At 44.2% G+C, this 22,328-nt stretch overlaps 1 protein-coding gene across 1 annotated transcript in view; it reads left to right on the top strand.

The window, feature by feature from the left end:
• lyst (lysosomal trafficking regulator) overlaps positions 1-22,328 on the top strand; it is a 50,654-nt gene that overhangs the window by 17,257 nt on the left and 11,069 nt on the right. The window contains exons 4-27 of the mRNA XM_072391299.1: positions 713-803; positions 1,529-3,635; positions 5,819-6,752; positions 6,870-7,031; positions 9,498-9,654; positions 11,371-11,582; positions 11,687-11,753; positions 12,140-12,249; positions 12,868-13,237; positions 13,319-13,475; positions 13,604-13,777; positions 13,869-14,029; positions 14,749-14,939; positions 15,447-15,692; positions 16,245-16,418; positions 16,945-17,094; positions 18,030-18,167; positions 18,252-18,450; positions 18,533-18,661; positions 19,651-20,275; positions 20,394-20,574; positions 20,831-21,000; positions 21,165-21,395; positions 21,559-21,725. Of these exons, the coding sequence (XP_072247400.1) occupies positions 713-803; positions 1,529-3,635; positions 5,819-6,752; positions 6,870-7,031; positions 9,498-9,654; positions 11,371-11,582; positions 11,687-11,753; positions 12,140-12,249; positions 12,868-13,237; positions 13,319-13,475; positions 13,604-13,777; positions 13,869-14,029; positions 14,749-14,939; positions 15,447-15,692; positions 16,245-16,418; positions 16,945-17,094; positions 18,030-18,167; positions 18,252-18,450; positions 18,533-18,661; positions 19,651-20,275; positions 20,394-20,574; positions 20,831-21,000; positions 21,165-21,395; positions 21,559-21,725 (7,303 nt within the window). The remainder of the gene's footprint in view (positions 1-712; positions 804-1,528; positions 3,636-5,818; positions 6,753-6,869; positions 7,032-9,497; positions 9,655-11,370; positions 11,583-11,686; positions 11,754-12,139; positions 12,250-12,867; positions 13,238-13,318; positions 13,476-13,603; positions 13,778-13,868; positions 14,030-14,748; positions 14,940-15,446; positions 15,693-16,244; positions 16,419-16,944; positions 17,095-18,029; positions 18,168-18,251; positions 18,451-18,532; positions 18,662-19,650; positions 20,276-20,393; positions 20,575-20,830; positions 21,001-21,164; positions 21,396-21,558; positions 21,726-22,328) is intronic.

Here is a 22,328-nt window from a genome sequence, read left to right as displayed (position 1 = left end):
TATGTAAGAAGCCCCCCCCCCCAAAAAAAAAAAAAATCTTCAGTTTTCTTAATTAAGTCCAGTCCAGAGGGTTCAGTATCCAAAATGTATTTCCATGTATCTGTCAATCCCTTTACCTTGTTATAAAAGTTGTTTCTCTGTTAGATGGAATATTCTCTTAGTGTATGTGGAAATGCAGAAATTCCCTCGATAGATGCAGGAATGTTACAATCAATTTACCTTTGTAAGTGTTACTTGTAGTGTCCTTTTTAGCACCAAGTTAACAACTATCTGTGTTGATCTGTATGTTCACTGCGGTCAGGACAATGCAATGTTTTCTTGGACATTCCGCTTTACCTTCTTATGCTTTATGGAGGGTCAAGGTAGATCCTTTTTTTAATTAACACACGAAGGAGGAATGCCCTGGATACACATGCGATCCCAAAAGTCTCGGAAGTAAGGCTGTCACGTAGCTGCTACATGGCACCCTGTCACATTTTTTACTGAACTGATTAAATACGCGTAGAAATAAACAGTTTCCTGCTGGAAATAAACACTGGGGAAAAAAATTCTAATTCTGACACTGTTCAAAGCGTATGCGAGTGAAAATAACAAAAAGGCGTTTAGCTTTTGACGAGAGTGGGAGTGTCTTGGTGTGACGTCAGAGTGTGACCAAAGTGATAAGTGAGGCGAGGCTTCTCGACGTAACCCAGTGTGTTTTGTTGCACTTCAGGAGCTTACTTGTCGGGAAGAACTGCTCACGCTGCTGCTGTCTTTACTCCCACTCGTCTGGAAGATTCCTGTGCAGGAGGAAAAAGCTCCAGGTTAGTGCCTGCAATTCTTCCTGCATTATTTGCTCTTTTAAATATTGATGTTTTAATGCCGTTGACCCCATGTGCCTCATTCTCCTCATGTGACTACTTCTTACTCATGGTATGTTTCAACTTACACACTTCACTTTTCGAGTATAAAATTAGTATGCATCACAGTTTAAGTTTGTCGTACAGGTGGTAGTAGTGTTCACTTGTTTTATTTTCTATATCTTTAATTCTTTCCAAGTCCTTTATCGCCAAGCAACGTTTCAGCATTCAGCGTGAAGGCATTGGAACTTGTTCACATTCGTTTGCGAATTGCTCGTCAAATGACGTATTTACTGAGGATACTTCTTGATACTGCAGTGCACTGATTTGCAACAGTTGAATGGATTTTACCACTTATTATGATAGATGTGAGTGTAACAAGCGGGCACAAACAGGAGAAGGCCAGCAGCTGCAGGGGCTTGTGACCTCACGATGACACCGGCATTTAGTACCGGGCTGCTGATCCTTTCTTACATGGACCTGAGACATTTTCCCTTTAATTAATTTTTTCCTACTAAGTGTTCCAAGAAAAAAAAAGCTTTGACTGGAGACCCTCATTTTCCTCGTGACATGAACTCTCAAATATTATAACCAAGCTTTTATGTAATATTATTTCACCTTAAAATTAGTATTTGTGTCTGTGTCCACAAATATACTTAAGTCTGTCATGTTTTTCTGCCTGTTGACAGATTTCACCCTGCCGTCCCTACTGGAGGTATTCCTTAGTCGGGAGGTAAGGACCGTCCCTCTAAGAGCTGGACAGAAGGCCGTGGCAGATGAGCAGATCTCTGGGAAGAGGTCCCGTGTTGGAAGCGGCACCTGGAAGTCACGGAGGTCGCGCAGAACAGCGCAGAGATACTCAGTAAAAGATGCTCGCAAGTCCCAGGTTTCTACCTCAGATTCAGAAGCTAACTCTGAAGACAGAGCTGTCTCAGGCTCAACTGGTGCGAGGAGCCGACGATCTCATGGCTCCACCATCCAGGTAAGCTGTCAGCATCATCGCTCAGAGGCCTCACAGTTATCGTCCACTGCCGCCAACGCAACAGAAACCATGAGTGCTCCATACCCCCATCCCAGAGCCCCTGGGTCCCAGATGATTGACAATGACACCCTGACAGACCCAGCTGCAATATCAATCTTCAACCGCATGGAGAATTCCCCCTTTGATCTCTGCCATGTGTTGCTGTCCCTGCTGGAGAAGGTGTGTAAGTTTGACATGAGCATTAACCACAACCCTGGCCTGGCTGTCAGTGTCGTACCTACGCTCACAGAGATCCTGACTGAGTTTGGAGACTGCTGTGGTCCAGGGGGTGGAGGTGGAGGTGGAACAGGCGCAGAGGAGCTTGCCGGAGGCTGGACGGAGGAGCCGATAGCACTGGTTCAGAGGATGCTGCTACGCACCATCTTGCACCTGATGTCGGTGGACGTGAGTCAAATCGACCGACTCCCAGACAGCCTGAGACGCAGTCTGACAGACTTGTTAAGAGCCACCCTCAAAATCCGGAGCTGCTTGGACAGACAGAGTGACCCTTTTGCTCCGCGTCCCAAAAAGACTTTGCAAGAGGTCCAGGAAGACTTCTCATTCTCCCGGTATCGTCACAGAGCGCTGTTGCTTCCGGAACTTTTAGAGGGAGTATTACAAGTGCTTTTGAGTTGCCTCCAGGCTTCTACATCCAACCCCTTCTTCTTTAGCCAGGCCCTGGAGCTTATCCATGAATTTGTACAACACGGTGGACTTGGGCTCTTTGAGGCCACAGTTCTTCGACTAGAGGTTCTCAGCAGGGCCAGGGATTCTGAAGTAGGGGGAGAAGCTTCAGAGCGGTTACGCAGTCTAATTGCTGGCGTCTTCAAGATCATCAGCGCTATTAAGAAGGCAAAGTCAGAGCAGCTGCATCAGTCGGTATGTGCCCGTCGCCGCCACCGTCGCTGTGAATATTCCCACTTCCTTCATCACCACAGAGACCTGTCAGGTTTGCCTGTCTCTGCTTTCAAGCAGGGTGCAAGACGCAACCCCTTCGAAGAGGACGGAGAAGGTGTGGAGGGGGTTGAGGGAGATGTTGTCCGTTACCCTGAGCGCTGCTGCTGCCTCGCTGCCTGTGCACATCAGTGTCTGCGGCTCTTGCAGCGACTGTCGCCGAGTGGGCCAGCTGTGTTACAGGTGTTAGCTGGGGTTCAAGCTGTAGGAATCTGTTGCTGTATGGATCCTCACTCAGTTGTAGGGCCCCTGCTACATGCTTTTCAGGCTCCAGGTCTGCGTAATTACCAGTCTCATGTACTCAGTGTGCTTGGTAGACTGATTCTAGAGCAGCTTGGCGGGGGTCAACCCTCAGAGAAAGCCAAGCTGGCCTCCTGTAACATTTGCACTCTGGACAGCAGCCAGCTGCCTGGCCTGGAAGAGACACTGCAGCAAGGAGAAACTTCAACTGTTTCTACCAGTTTATGTTACCGCTCCCAGGGTATACTGCCAAGTGGAGGTGGAACTGAGGACATGTTGTGGAAGTGGGACGCTCTGGAGGCCTACCAAGAGCTAGTATTTGGTGAGGACTGGCAACTGAGCCAGCAGATCGCTGGCCACGTGTGCCACCTGACGCTACGGGGCAATGCTATTGTGCAGTGCAAGCTCTACACACACATCTTCAGCCCTGTGCTGCAGAGAGGGGTAGAGCTGGCCCACCACGCCCAGCAGCTGGGGGTTTCCACCGTGTGCACTCAGGTCTGCAGCTATCACACACAGTGCCTGCCTGTGGAGGTTCTACTCGTCTACCTGCAAACGTTACCAGCACTTCTCAAATCAAGGTGAGCTGCTCTTCTCTTCTCTAAGTTTAAGATAAGATTTTCTTCAATCCTGAATGTCCTTGCGTACGTCTTCACTAAGTGCCTTCATTTAATTTTCTTTAGTTTTTACCAGGCCTTCAAGAGTTGGCCTAAAGATTTCTAGCTGCAAGCTTTTCCAATCGCAGGAAAAGATATGCTAATTTCTCACTCAAAGAATTGTATTTTGCTTAATTATTGCAGTCACTTAAAGCCAAATCAATCAGCTCAAAGTAAAATATCTAATCTATCTGGACATTATTTGTCATCAGATCTGTCCCTTTAGGCCATTACTAATTGATGCTCATCAACAATTTATTATAGCTTTGTGAATCAAGCGAGAGGTTAATGATTTTTTTTATGCAACACCGTCACAAGTATAGTATTCAGGCAAAAACAAAGCATGTATGTACGTATTTATCTGATATTGGCAGAAGCTAATTTTATTGTTTTATCAATGTTTTTATTTTGTGGTTCTTGTCAGCTCAATGTAGAATTAAGTTACCAAAGCATGTTCATTCACAACATGTGAATTTAACTATGAAGGTGTTTGTCCCTTTATCCATCAAGATTGTATCGTTGGGCAGGTATAGTGCATGTTATGATATGTCATATCCCCTCACAGTAATAAACAGGATCAGCTAATTGAGCCAATTTCAGGTCCTTATGACTGATATTAAAATCTTCCACAGGATTTGCGTTTTAAATGACTTTTTGTCTTATTATCAAATCACAATGATCACAACATATAAAACAGAGACATAGAAAGGACTTGGTTGTCTCACGTGGGGAAAAATGTGAAATGAGCAAATATGAAAAGCTGTTTAACCCTACTTTAACCCTACTGACGTAGTTCAGTGCTCCTAAACCGTCAACGTTATTTGACCGAACACTCACTGTTGGCCATCCACGATTTAAGAGCCATCACAAGCTGGAAAAAAGAATCACTTGATAGTCTCATAAAAGCACGACGTATCTGTCAGAATCTCTGTTTGTTTGTTTTTTTATCTCGTCTTCTTGCCCTCTTTTATGAAAAGATTATGACTGGATATCTGTGAATGTCGCAGGATAAAGTGTATAATGCATAATGCAAGAGATTACTTGTGTCATTCTCAGGTGTAAAAGAATAACATTTCACCCGCGTTAAAAGCATAAATGGAGAGATATAATGTAACCAAGACTAGCACGATCAATAGAAGTCGTATACTGTAAGAGCGTGAATGTCTAGCTTCTGTCTTGAACAGCAGAACAAGTGTTAGGGTTGAAATGTGTGTCGCATTTAATTGAGTTGTGTAGATTTTATGCAACCCTTTGGAGTTGGTGTACTAAAGTTATGCGACCTCGTTAAATCCTATGTAAATGTTGTTTTGTTAGCTTCCTTGTACTGTTATATGGTCTTTCTCTTAAACACATCTGAAGCCAACACATTGGCAGCTATGGTACAATATGGACTACATACCAGGATCAAAGTGATAACAATGAGGATCTCTGAGCCACTGCTTCTGAACTGTTCCTTTGCATGGTCGTTTTTGCAGGTTTATACTCGACAGCTGTACTTGTTTGGCCAGTCAGGACAATCAGATTTGAACATAATTATTCTGTTTCGTCCATTTTTAAAGCCTTTTTTTTTTTTATCTATCTCAGTAAAGTGTGCAGTTGATTATAAGTGATCTTGATTCACACCACTAATGAAAAGAGGCAATGTTCTGAAAATGGAACTTAATCAGGTCGACATTCATTAGGAGAAAATTAATGGCGGATTGGATTAGAGAAAATGTAAAAAAGGTAATAATCTCTTCAGTTTTGTGAAATAGAAAAGAAGGGACTGTACAAATATCGCAGGTGTGTTCCTACACAATCTTGGTATCTGTAATTTTCTCAGTATGCGCATACTGCATACAACACAGTATATGGAGGAATTGCTTTTTCAGGGGGGAAGGTGCCTTTGAGAAGACTGTATTGTATTATTGCAGGAAAACCTGTTTCCAGTATGCGCCGTCACTGTTTCTCACATGAGTAATTATTTCACTGAGCGATGAGAAGTTATATCCCTCCGAGAGGCTGTTTCTTTTTAGCCAAATGGATGGCAGACTATAAGGTGCTCTATTTATGTCCATTTTCTGCTTTGCTATTTTATTCATTACAGTTTCAAATATTTTGTATTACAGGGTGATCAGAGACCTTTTCATCAGTTGTAATGGGCTTAACCAGGTTACGGAGCTCGTCTACCTGGACCAGACGCGTTCTTTGGCTTTGAAGGTTTTTGAAACTCTAATAATAGGCACTGGCCATCAACAAGCTGATGGGATTCTTCAGGAGCTAGAGAACGCGGATGTTGAAGAAAGGGAGGCTGTCTTGGGCCTGGCAGAAGAGCTGGGGTCCCGGGGGGTCGGGGAGGGCCCACAGAGCCTCACCAAGTTCTACGAAGGCCTAAAGGAGGCTTATCCGCATCACAAGAGCCGGAGTGGGCATGGGCGCGGACCAGGGCGCAGCAGAACGGAGACTCACCTTCATGTCATCAACCTGTTCCTGTGTCTGGCCTTCCTGTGCGTCAGCAAAGAGGCTGATTCTGACCGGGACTCAGCCAACGACTCTGAGGACACTTCAGGTTATGACAGCACAGCAAGCGAACCCCTGGGCGGCCGGCTGCCTTATCTGTCCCCAGACAGTGTAGCTTTGCCCTCCAAAGAGCAGTTACGACGCGCTGCAGATGTTTGGTCAGTGTGTCGGTGGATATATATGGCCAGCCCTCTGTTCCAGAGGCAGTTCTTCAGGCTCGGAGGACTTGATGTGTGCTTACGCCTCATGGCCATGGTGATCCAGAAACTCTCTTGTAAAACCAAGGATGGAAAGGCAAAGAAGAAGAGAGAGGGTAAAGGCAAAGGCAGCCCTGAATCACACAGTCATGCTTCACTGGGATTAGAGGAGAACTCGCGCGATTCATCCGACATCCACGGCGAGGGAAAGACCAAAGATCCTGCAAAGAAGCTCGAGGAAGAGTGGCAATTACAAAGCATTCGTCTCCTTGAGGCCTTGCTGGCTATCTGTCTACATAGCGCCAACTCAGCCCTGCAGAGAATAGAGCCCGAGCTTTCTCATCAGGTATGTTAACCAAAATATGTTTCCATCTATTCAATGAATCCCTAAAGCACATCAACCATAAAGTGAATACATTCATCGTGACTTTAATTAATCTGGCTAACCTCAATTTTCTTACAGCTCCAGTCCGTTGAGGAAACTCTGTTTGAGGTGAGAGACCAGCTGGCTCGCTCAGGGGTGGTGAACTCTGACCTCGCTGTACCCCTGTTCGACTCTCTCCTGAGAGTGGCCTTGGCTGAGGTGTCTTCTTGTGCTGATCCTCCAGAGGAGAAGCAGGACAGGGTGAGTCCTACTCTGGGATGCTTTGAAGGCAGCTCGCTCACGTTTGTTTTTATAAGCTTGAGTTTTGAAGGTATATTCGTTTGTTTTGTTCATCACAGTACAAAGCTGCTGGCAAGTTGCCTCTCTGGTAACCATTATCCGTTCGGCTTTGAGTTGAAAATTAGTCAGTTAAAAATCAATTAAAACTTTTAATGTTTTTGTGCACATTTCACACAAATCTCGTTTTGTTACATCAAGATCCTCGTGCGTCTGCTGCCTCTTACTCGTGTAACAAAGTGTCAAAAGAGGCCATACTGAACGGAAATGTAACCCTTTGTATTCATGAGATAAGTAACATGAAAGGCTTTAACACGTTACTGTTTCTCACAGCTTCATTCACACATGCTTACAACACCGACAGCAACAGTATCAGTGCAGGACTTTCATGCTGGAATGGAGTAGACCTAAAGTGAAGCATTATGAATGAGGTCAGAGTCATGCTGCCGGGACAATTCGTGTCTGTCTTAGAGGTGCACTACGGTTGTATAATGCTTACTGCTGGTGGCTGGGAACAATTGAAAATATGGCTCTTCTATATGCAACTGGTTGTGTTGAAGCGCTCTTTTTTTTTTGACGTTGTTCAAAAAACCCACTAACATCTGGCAATTGGAAAGTGTTTAATCCGCTTCCCTTCCGGACAAATTGCCATGCAGTCACGAGTTTCTGTCAGCTTCTGCTCGACAAGGCATCAGTAAGAACACAGCACCCGAGTGCGCCCGTTAACTTTCACTGGGGCATTCTGCGGTCGGGGTTACAACAGTGGGCATAGACCCACCCTCTTTCTTTACTGATGTTTGATGTTTACTGATAGTAACGTCTCAAGTGGAGGCTTTGACACCGAGAGCAACGAGTCACAGAGAAAAATAGAAGAGATGAATTAGTTTTTATTGCAAGAATTTAAGCTCTCGCCCCTCCAATCACTTTGGATAAACGCCACTACTTGTTGTGGGAAATGATTTTAATAAGCCTGTTCTAGCAGGTGTACCCAGGTTTAAAAACCAGCTGAAACTTTCTCAAGAGGGTTTCTACGTTAAGCCACGAGTTGGCGGCTAGTGATCTGGGGAACCGCTTTTGAGTGTCTTTCCCGTTGCTTTCATTGTTTCAAGTGACAATCACATTGGAAATTCCATGAGGTTAGGATGGGTTTTTGTTTGGTTTTACTTCTGTTTCTGCTGTTTCTGTTATTTTTAAACAAACGTGTCAGACGGGCGAGAAGTGGAGAGCTCATGATCATGAAACAAGCGTGTGTGATCACACAAAAAGGAATCATTCTGTCATATGTGAACCAGTGTTATTAACACATCTTCCAACATGCCGAAGGAGCGCCCACCAAGAGGATAGTTTTGTCAGACATCAGGGCGGCTGTGTAAATCACATCATGTTGCTAAGCAGCCTTTATCTGCCCGCTGGACAATATAACAGCAAACATAAATAGTGATAACTCTTGTGAAGAACTAGCAGTGTATACAACCACGAGCAATGTTTATCTAATCTGGGATATTCACACGTATGGACAAATTCTCACCAAGACAATACAGATGATGAAGAAAATGCTTAGGCCGAAGCCGCTCTCAGCTCCTCTGTGGGGACACTGTCACACCAGGCTTTATTCAACATTATGGGAAGACCATAGGGCCATATATGGTTATGAGCTGGCATGCTGCTGCTTTTACTTGCTCCAAGAAATAGGAGGAACCCAGAACCGTGTGTCTGATGCCAGGTTGCTGGTTTTTTCCAGGCTGTTCATTTTCAAAGACTAGCTGCCTCGTAGTGGGTGCCTCCTTTCTCACAGCCTTACATTCTTGGATTTCTCTCAGGTCTTAAAATGCCTGTCTCGCCATGCTTGTTCCAGCACAGGAGGATTTAGCATTTTGTATAACAGATTTACCTATTTCCCAAGAGCCCAGCAGAGTGTGATGTTCACTCAGTCATTACAAGTATGTACTCTGAAGCTCCAAGATAAGTCTTCCTCAACAAAGTTTGTTTGCAGAACTTGACTATTCTTTCAAATGGTTGTCTGCTATTACAATCAGTCTCTCTGAACCACAACGCTGTTAATAATTTACAATGCTGCGGTGTTTGTCCACATGCATATATGATGTCTGACTGTAAACAGCAAAGGAACTGGACTATGCTAATGCTGTGGAAGTCAGCTGATATTTGTCTTATGACCGAAATCTTGCCCTTCTTTTCTCCTTCCTTTATTCACTACATTAGTGGAAAGACCACTGGTTGTCGTGCCGCATAAAAAACAATCTTGATTAAGGAGATTTGAGACCTTTTTATAAACAGGATTGGGTAAGCTCATGCCAAATTAATCTTATCTTACCAACTACTTACAAGGGGGTGTATCTTGCTGTGTCTGCATTTGAAATGCGTGCGATTGAAATTGATTTCTTCTTCTCGCCTCCCCTCATCTCTTGCTAGAAGCTGCAGGTACTGGCGGAGGGGGTGGCCCCAGCAGGCGATCTGTCTGAGGAGGTGGATGAGGTGCAGAGCTGTACCGTCAAGCTCCCGGGGGAGGAGGAGGGCTACGACGCTGATAGCGAAAGCAACCCCGAGAACATGGCCAAGCAGGAAGAGGGTAGGTCCACACTTAGTGCCGCACAACACACACACAACACACACAGACACACACACACAACACACACACACACACTGACTGGTCGACCTGTTGCTTACTGGTTACTTGCACAGTTAGCTTCACCTACAGATCTTGTGACTTCCCACTGGAGACTCATTTTTCAACACTGGGGTTATTTTTAGAACGCTGTAAATCACTTCTAATTCACATACTCTTGTTTTAGTTGTGCTAAATTTGATGGATTGAGAGGTCGTCTGCTGATCTCAAACTCTGAACATGCTGTTCTTAGGGCTTGGGAAATCTTGCTTCTCACACTGTCCAAGTGAAGTAACCGTCTGTTCGTTGAATAGTTGTTCACTGTGACATACATCTCTGCATTTAATTTCCCTTCTTATGTTGAAAAGCGTGAATTGAATATCATGTTTTATGGACATTTTGCTGTCATGTGTTCATGCACAGGTCGGTTGTGTCGTGTCAAAAACAACATCCTCTTTTGGTGGTCTCTGGAGGATGTTTAGCAATGAGAAGTGGCTAATTTTCATTGCGTATGTGTGACACAGCAGAAAACAGCCCTGAGTCTCTCATGTCTGCACTGCCTCACCACTATAGTCTTGCAGTTGACCTGATTACTCTGTTTTTTACTTTAATCCCCTCAGAATAGAGTCATTGTTGAATGTTTTACAACTGCGAGCAGCAAGCCTCTGTGGCCTCATAAGCTGGATCTTGTGACTTGAAGTCCCAATGAAATGGAGTTTGTAACTTCCTGGAAAACTCTCACATCATTGAAGATGGATAATCTTTCATTTTGAGCTCATGCTGACAAATAAACCAATGGGCTCCATCGATGCCGTTATCGTTTCTATCTCTTTTTTGTTCCTCTCTCAAACCAAACCCAGTACTATTGAACATCCAAGTTCATTTATGAATAGCCTGCTACTTTAGTCACATACTGATTTAAAGCCAGCAGGGATATTTTAGTGAAGAGAATTTGGGCTTGATCGGCAGCCTGTCGCTAACAGCTGTGTGATCTGCTATTTGTTCTCTCTACATTTACTCTATATGTCCAATTTAGTATTTTCTGTTTTGTCAGATTTCCTGATCTTTTAACAGTGTTAAATCTGTTACCAGCTTCTTCTATTCATTGTCATGTAGTTATTTTCAACGGTTTAATCATAGCTGTTTCTGAAAATGGAGGAAGATACGAGGTTGCTCGCTTTGATTTAACCACAGACCGAACATAAGTATCTGCACTACAGGGTATTAAGGGCCACAGGGTTGTGGGTCTGTTTTTGTCTTAGTTTATACTTTCGAACAATTTCAGCAGTGAAAGCAGTACGTATCTGCGTGTGTGAGTGTTAGATGGCGGCAAACTGTGTAGTCATGCATAGGGAAGTGACCAAGCTTCATTAGTAAAAGGAGGTCCCAGAAGCTGTGTGAGAGCTGCACTCCTGTAAATCATGCGGGAGCTCCCATGCTGCTCTGAGGCTGAGGCTGATTCATTTTTATGAGCTGCGTCCAAGACCGGAGCTTGGAGCTGAAGGAGAGAATGCCTGGATCATGAAGCTGTTCAGGCATCACAAGCTTGTCACACTGTGTCCATGTGTTAGCAAGCGCTGGGTGCCAGTCAGAGCTGCAAGCTAAAGATCTCCATTCCTGTGTGCTGGTGTTTTTCTTGTGCCTCTGATCTTTCCCTGTTGACACTGGTTGTTCTGTCAGAAGGCAAAGTGGAGTCATCCGGGTTGCGTGAGTTTGCGGCGGTGGCGGACGGGCCTGGGCGTGGTGTGCTGCTGTTCCCTGAGATCTGCACAATGGAATTGCAGCTTCTTGCATCTGGCTCCCCAGATCTGGAGGTTCTGAGTCATGTGTTTCACAGCCTCCTGGGTGCAGTACACGCCAACCACTGCAATGCTGCCTTGCTGTATGACCAGGTCAGACTAACCTCTTATTCCTCTTTGTGCCGCTCTTAATTGTCTTCCATATTTGTCTTACTTTACTGCTCTTTTACTTAAACTCTTGTTCTCCTTTCTCACAGGGAGGAGTCAAAACCATCCTGTGTGGCTTTTATAAAATCCTCAGCCAAACGAATCCCTCCTTTACAGGTCTGTCATTTATCCTGGCTCATTTGAATCTTATTTGAGATTAGCAGAAATGTTTTGAGTGTGGTATCTCTGGGGAAAAAAACAAAAAAAACACAGTCAGTTGTTGTTGCTGTACATTTTTTTCTGCCCCTGACATTTAAACTTGGCCTCCAGTGTTCAAATGTCACATTTAGTAAAGCTGCTTTTTGTAATTCTTGAACGTGGTTGATCTGTTTTCCACTTGTACTTTACTCGCTTGTCTGTCGCTTTTTTTTTTGCTTCTTTTCTTTAAATCTACCTGCGACGCTCGTTTGCTGGGCGGAAAGCAGGCACCTGTTGTGTTCAGGTACATGTCAGAATGAATGAAAACTACTTATGCAATCTGCTCTTTATTGCTCTACATTCAGATTGCCAGACTGTGCTAGTGGAGCTGCTGGTTGCCATGGTGAGCCAGCGAATCACGGCAGAGGAACTGGCTCTAGTGATCCGCCTCTTCCTGGAGAAGAACCCACCTACTGTAAATAGCAAACCCTATCAGTCTCAGCTTTGCACTGTTCGCATACGTTCATGACAGCTTGTTTTCACAGTCTACGCGTTAGGTTTATTAACAGGAACAAGGACTTGGTTGAAAGACATCCTGTCTAACACGCTCTCTTCTCACTTCTTGGTTCTTTAGAATAATATTGCTACATACAATTAACACGGAAGTGTGCATATCAGGTGTGATTCTTCAGTTCATTAGAACGCGTCAGGTTTTTAATTGGAAACCAACAGCAGACATCATCGATAAGCTTTCTCCAAGTGTTGCCAAAACAGAACAGTTTTATTTTTAACCATGTCAGAATAATGACACATGACCTGCATTTTTCTGTCTACAAAAATGTGACACTTGAGCGGCTACATTTGCCACACATAATGGTGTTACTCTTGTACAGCTGCCCAGTTGTAGGGTTTCCTGTTTAAGAAATCTTGCGCGGTGCTACATTAATTTATATTAACGACGGCAAGGTTTGTTGCCTATTTATCAAGATTCAAAGGGCTGCTATAGATTTAATGTTGAGCTGTTTTATAAAGATCACAGATCTGTTTTACTTCATTATTTCCTACCCTAACTTTTGATTTATTTTGTTGCCAGGATATTTTACTGAAGGGCATCTTACAAATCGTCGAAGCCAACATAAACATGGAACCTCTTCACTTTCTGACATTTCCCATGATCCTCGGGGGGTCTGCGTTGGGTGGGTTGTCCCCTGGTGCCAGACAGAACTCTGCTCCTGGAGGAAAAGGCGTTGGTTTGCTCTGGAAGGGCAAACTGTCTCCCGGTCGCAGAGATGGTGATGCTGAGTACAGACCGAGCCACCTCCGCTCGTCACCCTGGCACGTCGCTCCTCTACACTTGCCTCTGGTGGGGCAGAACTGCTGGCCCCATATGGCCAGTGGCTTTAGTGCCTCTATGTGGCTGAGGGTGACAGAGCAGGAGGAGAACGATGGAGACAAAGACAAGGGTGAGATACAGATCGCTCAGCAATCTTTTTTACCTCCTCAAACATGAAAGGGTTTTGAGAGCCTTGTTTTTTTTTTCCCAGAAGAAAGTAACCCTCCTGTAGCTGACTCCCAGCATGGCTCTTCTCAGGTCGGGACAAGATTAGTAGAGGAAGGCCTTATTCATATTCTGTCCATGGGCTCCAAGGCACTGATGCTTCAAGTGTGGGCAGACTTCTCTACAGGCTCTCTGACATTCAGGTTAGATCAAGCTTAAACCACAGTTTGAGCGATGTATGTGAACAAAAGGGTTGCTATTTCTTAGTAATGCTGTTCATAGCATTCGCACTATATGGGCCTTAAAGATTTGCATTCTGGGGTTTTCACAGGATTTGTATCGACCCAAATGATGAGATAAAAGCAGGGCTGTTGGCGCAGGCAGACTCTGGTGAGGTGCTGATCAAACGGGGGGAATGGCAACATCTAAGCCTCACTTACAGCCAGCAGCCAGAGGGCAAGAAAAACATCCACGGTCGTGTGGTTGTCTGGGTGTGTGGCATCTGGTGAGAAACCTCGCCTGAAATATGCAGTTTGGTCGTTCTGGCGAATTAGCAAAAATTCAACTTAAAAAAGGAAAATGACTCTTTTCTTCAGGAAATGTGAGGTTTCTTTGGACTACACCCTACCCAGAAAGTCCAGTTTATCATCTGACAGCAACAAAACGTTCTGCATGCTGGGCCACTGCACGCCACCCTCTGAGGAGCTGCTGAGGCAGGGCACACGCTGGAGCATGGGCACTGTTCTTCTCTTCAACGGTACGGCTCCCGTTGACCTGTCGTTTGTCCATAAGTTATCAAACACTAAACCTGTCGGTCATCTTCTTACTCTACATGCAGGCAGCTTTTAATTATTTTTCCTTAGCACCGCCCCCTGGTGGTGCAATAATTACCATCTTCATTCTAACAAGCAAGTTTTGCAGTACTGTACATAAGTGGTTTGTGATACTGTTGTATTTTAAGAGCGTATCTAGCTGTACACAGCTGTGCCCGGTGGGATGTGTGGCATGCTGTGGATTTTCAGCATTCTGTCTTAAGGCTTACTGAATGCTTCTCTTGTTGCCTGTTAATTGGCCGTGAATCGGCGATCTCAACCTGTGAACCCAGCTGATGTGTTCAGACAAGCCTTGCCTCTCCGGTGTCATTGGAATTCAGTGCGGGTTTCAGTCTCTTCTTGGAAAAGAGAGACTGTGGGATTCCAAGGTCTTTAAAAAAATAATAATAAAAAAACCTTAAAGCATAACATCAAGGTGCAACATGGTACCTAACAAGTCTAGCGCTGCATGACTTTGTGTGCTATTACTTTGTGGATTATTAATGGAATAGTTTAAATTTTTAACTCGAGGCCTTGACTTGACGGATCCACCGAAAGAAACATTCAAGTGGCTAATATATTTTTTAACAGAAAGAAGTCAAATTTAAAAAATAAACGTTGCAATGTTTGCTTTTCTGACTCTACGTTTGCATGCGCACGTTAGGATCTAGAATAGACTCGGATGAGGCCTTCTACCTCTACTCTAGTGGACCCGACCTCACGTCAATCATGCCCTGCAAGTATGGCAAGCCAAGAGGATCGTTGTCCAAGTTTGTCACTCAGGAAGGTCTGAAGTGTGAGCATGTGAGAGAGATCCTGATGAAGAACAAGGACATAGACACAACAGCATTGGTTGTAAGTTTGATTTTGTTTAAGATCACAACAAATCAAATTCTCTTTTTTATATGTGTTTTGCCCAACTTCTGCATGTCTGATGTAAAACTCTCACTCAAACCCTCTGTAAGAATAGAAACCCCTCTTATGTCTCATTTATTGTTTCAATTCATCATATCTGTGTAATGTACTGCTCCAATGAGCTATGACAAATGATAAGGCTGGAAGACATGTCTCCCAAATGGGAAAAAGCCACCGTGATTAAGCTGCAGAGTTTTCATGGAGAATGAAAATGGATTTGTCTTTCATTAAATACTAATGGATTTGTTGATAATAGCTTTGCCGATAAAAGATGAGAAAAATGAATGATTTCATCTCATCTTTGTAGCTTCTTCTTAAGTCCAATCAAGTCTGAATCTGTGGGAAGTTCAAGTCAGGGTTTTCATTAAAACAAATCCTTCATAATATGCATTTTCCTAAGTGAAGAGATTTGGTTTGTCTGAAAAGATGCATTTTGTGTCTGCACAGGAGAGCTTGGCAGTAGTGTATGCCCCCAGCAGGTCAAGACTCTACACGATCTATGAGCCAGTGATCAGACTGAAAGGTCAGACTAAGATGGTGGTCACCCAGAGGCCCTTCAGCTCCAAAGAGGTGCAGAGTGTTTCCTTCGAGCCCGGCACTCTCAGAGCTCTGCTCCCCACCGAAACCCTGGGCCTGCAGAGCGTCCTGCACAAGATCGGAGGAACAGGAAATTTTGTCTTTCTCTTTGCACAGGTCAGATGATCCATATTTTTGTTGACGCTCCGGACTCTGAGGCACTTTAGAGTCATTAAAAATGCAGTTTCAGGCAGATTGTGGGTCGAGAAATGTACAACTTACCCAGTATAACTAAATAAATGCACAATTGTGCTTGTAGAAGAAGGCGGAGGACAATTACTCAAGTGAAGAAACAAATAGAAAAGGAACTGATTTAAAGAGAGATATTGGATGTCAATAAAATGTGCATATTATTTTAAAACAAAGGAAGGAAATAAATAAATGTATGTATGCTGCCCCATACACAGCTGTATAAATGTGCTGCAGATGGCTCGCTCTTCAAGACAGTGAATTTCTCAGCCAAACTCTCAACTTATCTTTTTTTTATTATTATTTATTAGCGGTTTTGTTTTTGATGAAACACAATGGAATGGAATTCTGAAAATCTGACTCGACTTGCTGTGTTACGGCTGCCACTGGCATGACTGCGTCTGCAAACGTGTTGTTGTCGTGCTCAACAGTTGCTCTGTCCTTTTGTCTGTCCCTCATTTCTGGCTCTGCGGCATCCAGACGGTGGAGCTGAGTGACTGTGAGAAGACCCAGGCTCTGGCCCTCCGAGTGCTGCTGTCTCTGTGCAAGTTTAACCAGCACCGTATCCATGAAATGGACTGTTACCATGGTTACTCTATGATCCACCAGGTCCTCATCAAGCCCAAGTGCATCGTAGGATATCATGTGCTGAAAGTGAGTCGCACCTTGGGCTCTTTGCCGTCCTCGGTTCATGCAGCCTCTGCTGTAGTGGTGGCGCTGCGGTGGTTCCTCCCTGAGCTGGAGTTAGTGATACTGCTGTTACTTGACCCTATAGCCATATCTGTAATAGAGCTGTGTGTTGGCTCTGTGCTGAAATGGATGCTGTCACACTTGATGAAACATTTAGATCCTGCAGACTCACACAGCACCTCTGATTGCCTTTCTCACTCTAGGCTTCCATGGTCCGTATTGTAAGCATAGAGCTACACTGATAAGTGATGTAACACTGAAGCATGCTGTGCTACAGTTTTATGGTTCTCTTTCTCACATTTTATTTTTTTTAAAGAAGCAGACAAAGCTGTTTAGATAGTAAACGGCATCCCTTTCGATGGAGTCAAACACATTAATATGTTTATATGCGTGCCTGATTGGGATGGAAAACACTCTGCGAGTTGTTTTAGAAACATTGCAACAGCGACCGTATTTCTGAAGGCGTCCTCATTCTGTCCTTTCTGTCCAGACTTTACTTGACGGGTGTTGCAGTGGACCCATCCTCATCCTCGGGGATGATGGTCAATTCCGATTGGACACCGAGTCAGTCGCCGTGGTACAGGACATAAGGTTGCTCTCAGACATTCTGCTGGACTGGAAGATCTGGGCCAGGGCTGAGGTAAACTCATACTTTGACGTGCAATCTGTGACACTGACACAAGCTTCAGCCTGGACCTCTTGGGGTCATCCTTTATGCATTTTAGTGGAGTGTGTTTATTATCTGTAACTTTTTTTCTCTTTTTACAACTGGTATGCTGGTATGATTTTTGCCTCCAGAATTTGATGGTTTTGCATTGACTGAAATGTTTCTTGTGCCACCATCCATAATTAACAGTTGGGGTTGTGCTCTTTTGACAAATCTCTGCAACCATTGATGAAATCTACATTGGCCTTATTAGTCCATGAGACTTGTTTCAAAATGCATCAGGCTTGCTTAGATGCCCCCACCCATCCAGTGTAATATTTAGTACTTCAGTCTGTGCCAAACTCTCATTAATATGATAATCCCCATTAGCCTTAAACTTGAGGCTACAGTAGAGAAAATAAGAAAAAGTGCTGAATGGACTGACTGAATCTCAGTGCAACTAGCTGTGTTTCTCAAAATGTGTTTGTGTCTTGATATGTATTAAAATTGAAGGGATAGAAAGCTTAAAACATCATCATCTAGTAATAAGTTAGTTTAAAATTGATGAAAATTGATTCAGGAATAACTTTCAGTGTCATATATATATATATATATATATATATATATATGCCTATATATATATGCCTATATATGCCTGCCTGAAACTGCATATATATATATATATATATATACATATATATGAAGGGTCTAGTCTCAGTTTCTCCTGGACTTACATTTCCTACAAACAAAGAGGTTTTGGGAGGAAGCACATTTGCTAATCATTCAGTCTGCCTGCTTTTAAACTCAGAGTTGTCCATGCTTTGACTTCTCTGCTTTGAAGTGTTTTACTCTGCTGAGTGGTGTTTGTGCTCTCGGCCCTGTTAATATTTCTTACTCTGTGTGATCACTCTTTGTGTCGTCTTCACTAGTGTGGAGTCTGGGAAACACTCCTCGCCGCCTTAGAGATCCTCATCAGGGTGCACCATCCTCATCAGGTGTTCAACATCCGCCAGTTCCTCAACGCTGAAGTGGTGCATCGTTTCCTGCTTACCTGCCAGGTTTTACAGGTAGGTCACTATTTCAACAAGGCCGGTGGTGATGCCCTTCCTCCTCTTATAAAAGGTTACTAAGAGCGTTGCGTTTTTCTTAAGGAGCATCGGGACGAACATCTGACCGCCATTCCTCAAGACGTCTGCTTGTCCTTCATCAAAATCATCCAGGAAGTACTCGGGTCTCCTCCGGACATGGATCTACTGAAACTGATCTGTAACTTCCTGCTGGCAGTTCACCCTCCGACCAACACCTACGTTTGCCACACTCCATCCAGCTTCTACTTCTCACTACACATAGGTGAGGAAGCAGCGTAGCTGAATCGAGCACCTCTGTATCAAACTATCATTAATTTAATGCTTTTGATGTGTCTGTTTGTCAGATGGGAAGCTGTACCAGGAAAAGGTGCAGTCCATTATGTACTTGAGACACTCCAACAGTGGAGGAAAGTCTGCCAGCAGCTCTGTGGTGTCACTCTCCCCGACTGTTTTCACCGATGCTCCCCATGAAGGTACATCTGCTTCAGCGATGTAACACTGACCTTAATACAAAAGGCAGCCGAAGATGATTAAATCTTCAGCTTGCTGCTGAGAATGACATTATGAATGGAAGGATCAGCAGTGCTTTGATGACTATATGTGCATTTAACAAAAATGTTAAACAGCGTTACTTCAGAGAAAAGTTTTTAGTTTTAGTTTTTTTTTTAACTCCCTGCGATTTCCTTTGTTTTTTTTTCTCTGAAAAAGATTTATTGTAACAATAAGCTGTGTGCCACTGAATGCACTAACCCACCGTGTAGTCACCCATTGGTTTGTGGACTGACTTTTTAAAGCATCAAGTTGAGCATTCGCCTGTTGAATTTTGCTGCCAGAAGTGACAGAAGAAGGACTTCTGATTAAGAAATAATTATCATAAAAACGACCGGCACACTGATAAGAGGGAGTAAATCTAGCTAATGAGATAATATTGACTTGTGGGAAAAATGTATTTACTTAGCATTTCATTAGAAAAGTTAATTGTTATCTATCGGAGCCAGAAGTTTGTTTCTTTGAGCCATTGGTGGTATTGCATTTGAAAGCTGTTCAACAAAAGCTTCACCTCTTTCAGCAGATGGCTTCTTCCATCATTTATGCAGTCAGTGGATATAACAGCAGCTTTCTGTAGTTGTAACAGAGCCTCTCCTAGTTATATTTCTATTTCTTTGTTTTTTATTTTACCTCGATTATCCCAGCTGTGATGATTAGTTTAGGGCTTGCAGGCCCCTTCTTCACCAGAGCAAAAACATCTGGCATCTCACTCGTCTCATTAAAACAGAGTTGGTCTCCTTTCCCACCACAATTAGATGTCTACTTTTGTCGATGAGCTGTCCTGGTTCTGTTCAGCCACATCACTGCCAAATATTTGTTCATGATTATTGTTTGATTTGTAAAAGCGTGGAGGTGTCGTACAGTTTGCTTGGCCCTATGCTGCCTTTAATTATTTTCTTTCTTTATTCTCCAGGCCATCTGCATGGTCCTTCCACTGAACATGGGGGCGATGATCAGTCTTTACGGCCCCCTAGTCTTGCTCCGTCCCCATACACCTCGCCCCTGCTGACGCCTCGACACGGACACGGCAGCTCAAGCGAAGCGGGTGAAGGAGACGGGGTCTCCCTCACCTCTCAGCAAACTCTCGGCAGTACCGAGACTCTCAAGAAGGTCGGAGGTGATGAGCAGCTCCTGAGCAGCTGTGAGTCAGCCAAGACGATCTGTGACTCTAAGGACGCAGGTGAGGGAGCTGCCCTGCGCACGCCATCCATCAGCGTGGAGGAGGAGCGGGACGAGGCAGCGGAGGTGGACAGTCTTGCAGAGGGCAGCGTGGGGGTGGCAGAGTCTGAGGATAGGTTTGACTGGGCCAGCGATGAGGCACCACGTCGCCCTGACAGTCTGAAAGGCATCCAGTCCTTCCAGAGGAGCCACAGCAACCTGGCCAGTCTGGGTCTGGCTTTCCCAGTTCCAAACGGTTCGCTGGCAGTTGGTCGCTGGCCCAGTGCAGCTGACCGAGCCTCCATGCCTGAAGACTGGGAAAGCTACACCTACTCTCCAGGTTACGACAGGACACAAAGCAAGGCTGAGTCCAATGACAGGTATGTAACCATAGTTCTGGAAGCATGGCAGCTTGTTTCATTGTCAGCAACAATACAGTAGAATACAGTAGAATTACGCACAATAATTTGGCGCTAAAGTTTAAATGATATGTTTCAGGTCCAGCACAGAGGACTGCTTGGTGCTGATCTGCTGTGGACTCTATGATCTTTTGAGGGGTGTTTTACTGCTGCTGCCTGACCTCATGCTTGAGGAGGTGATGGACAAACTCATCCAGCCAGAGGCACTGATTGTGCTGGTCAATCATTCATCACCTCTCATCCAGCAAGGTGTCATGAAGGTTCGTTTTTTTCTTTGATGAGTCAGCATTGTGCAGCTCTGTTTTAATTCATTGGTTACCATTTATTTGTTAAACATCTGTGACTTAGAGAGACACATCGAATCACATCATACACACTTACCGATTACAATGTGTTCATTCTTCAACCTGCTTTGAGACATATACATCTTCCAAGCATCTGAAGGTTATAAAGGAGGCCCCAGACCTGTACTCCAGCACACTTAAAAATCAAATTTGTGCTGTTCCTCTTTTCCAGCTGCTGGACGCCTATTTCAGCAGAGCTCTCAAAGAACAGAAGGAGAAATTTCTGAAGAACCACGGCTTCTCGCTGCTGGCCAACCAGCTGTACATCCACCAAGGCAGCCAGGGGCTGCTTGAATGCTTCCTGGAGATGCTGTTTGGACGCCCGATGGGCCTGGAGGAAGAGTGAGTCCAGAGACAATATGCTTGTCAAACCATAGCAATACAAGCACGTTATCTCACTCATTATATACGTTGTGTTGTTTACCGAACAAATAATGTTTGCTGCATGCATATAGAGGATGTTTGTTCATTCTGAATCTCATTTTTCTTTTCTCTTTTATTTCCAGCCTGGACCTGGAGGAGATGGAAAACATCTCACCCTTCAGAAAGCGCTGTATCATCCCAGTGCTGGGTCTTATTGAGAACTCTCTTTATGAGAACTCCCTGGTGCACAACATCCTTTGTATGCTGCTGCCGCTCATCAATGCCTGCCCCAAGCTGGCAGACATCCTGCTAGACCACGGGCTGCTCTACGTGCTCTTTAACACCCTCTCCACCCTCAATGGCATGGAGAACGGGTAAGGCTGCCAGAACAGAGAATGATTCATTCAAACACCTCCAATGCTTCATGGATTTTTGTTTTGAGCCATTGAGACAAGAAATAAATCATTAATCGTCTTACTGTTGGTTGATCTTCCTGTGTTTCATATTCTCTTGCATTTTTTTCCCCTCCCTCTGCAGAATTCCCCTGAATGACTACAAGCTCCTGGTGTGCGACATCCAGCAGATGTTAGTAGCCGTGACTATCCACTCCTGCAGCTCTTCAGGGTCCCAGTATTTCCGCATCATTGAAGACCTCATTACCTTGCTGGGTTTTATGCAGACCAGCAAGACACGTCGCACCCAGGGTGAGCAATGGGTTTCTGAAATTCAATACAAATGCAAAATACATCAGTCTTGTTATCTATGTTCTACTGTAGTCGATGATATCAAGCTGTCAGGCTCTGCTGCAGGAGAAGAAGCTGGAAAGTCACTTTTTTATCTACAACGGCAGAGTTGAAAGACAGTGGAAAAACATATTATTCATATCTCACATTTCTATCTTGTCTCTAAATGGCTTTCTCTCATTTTTCTCGAAATTTGCTCTCTGAAAATATATATCTGCGCTCTCTTCCCCACTTAGCGCCTATTTCCATGCTATTTTTTATGATTTGATGTCATCGTGATGTGATCACAGAAACAAGATGGTGATTTGATAACATTCTTTCATTTTTTCGTCATTCTTGTACCTATAAGGGGAATGTGTTATTCACCGGGCCGTACGCAAAGCCATTTCTTTATTCCTTAAGTTGCACATCTCTGTGTGATGGTTGCAGACTGTTCTGTTCTGGTTTTGGGCAATTTTGAACGAAAACTGCATTTGCGTTGTTTCGTTACATTTGATTGACAGACTTAGTTTACCACCGAAACTCTTATTGGTGCAAATAAGATTGTGACATATCTTTCAAATG

This window comes from Leuresthes tenuis, unplaced genomic scaffold, assembly GCF_036924035.1.
Source record: "Leuresthes tenuis unplaced genomic scaffold, fLeuTen1.0.hap1 SCAF_8, whole genome shotgun sequence".
NCBI lineage: Eukaryota > Metazoa > Chordata > Actinopteri > Atheriniformes > Atherinopsidae > Leuresthes > Leuresthes tenuis.
Note: the sequence above shows the minus strand (reverse complement) of the source record. Positions and strands in the feature narration are given on the sequence as shown.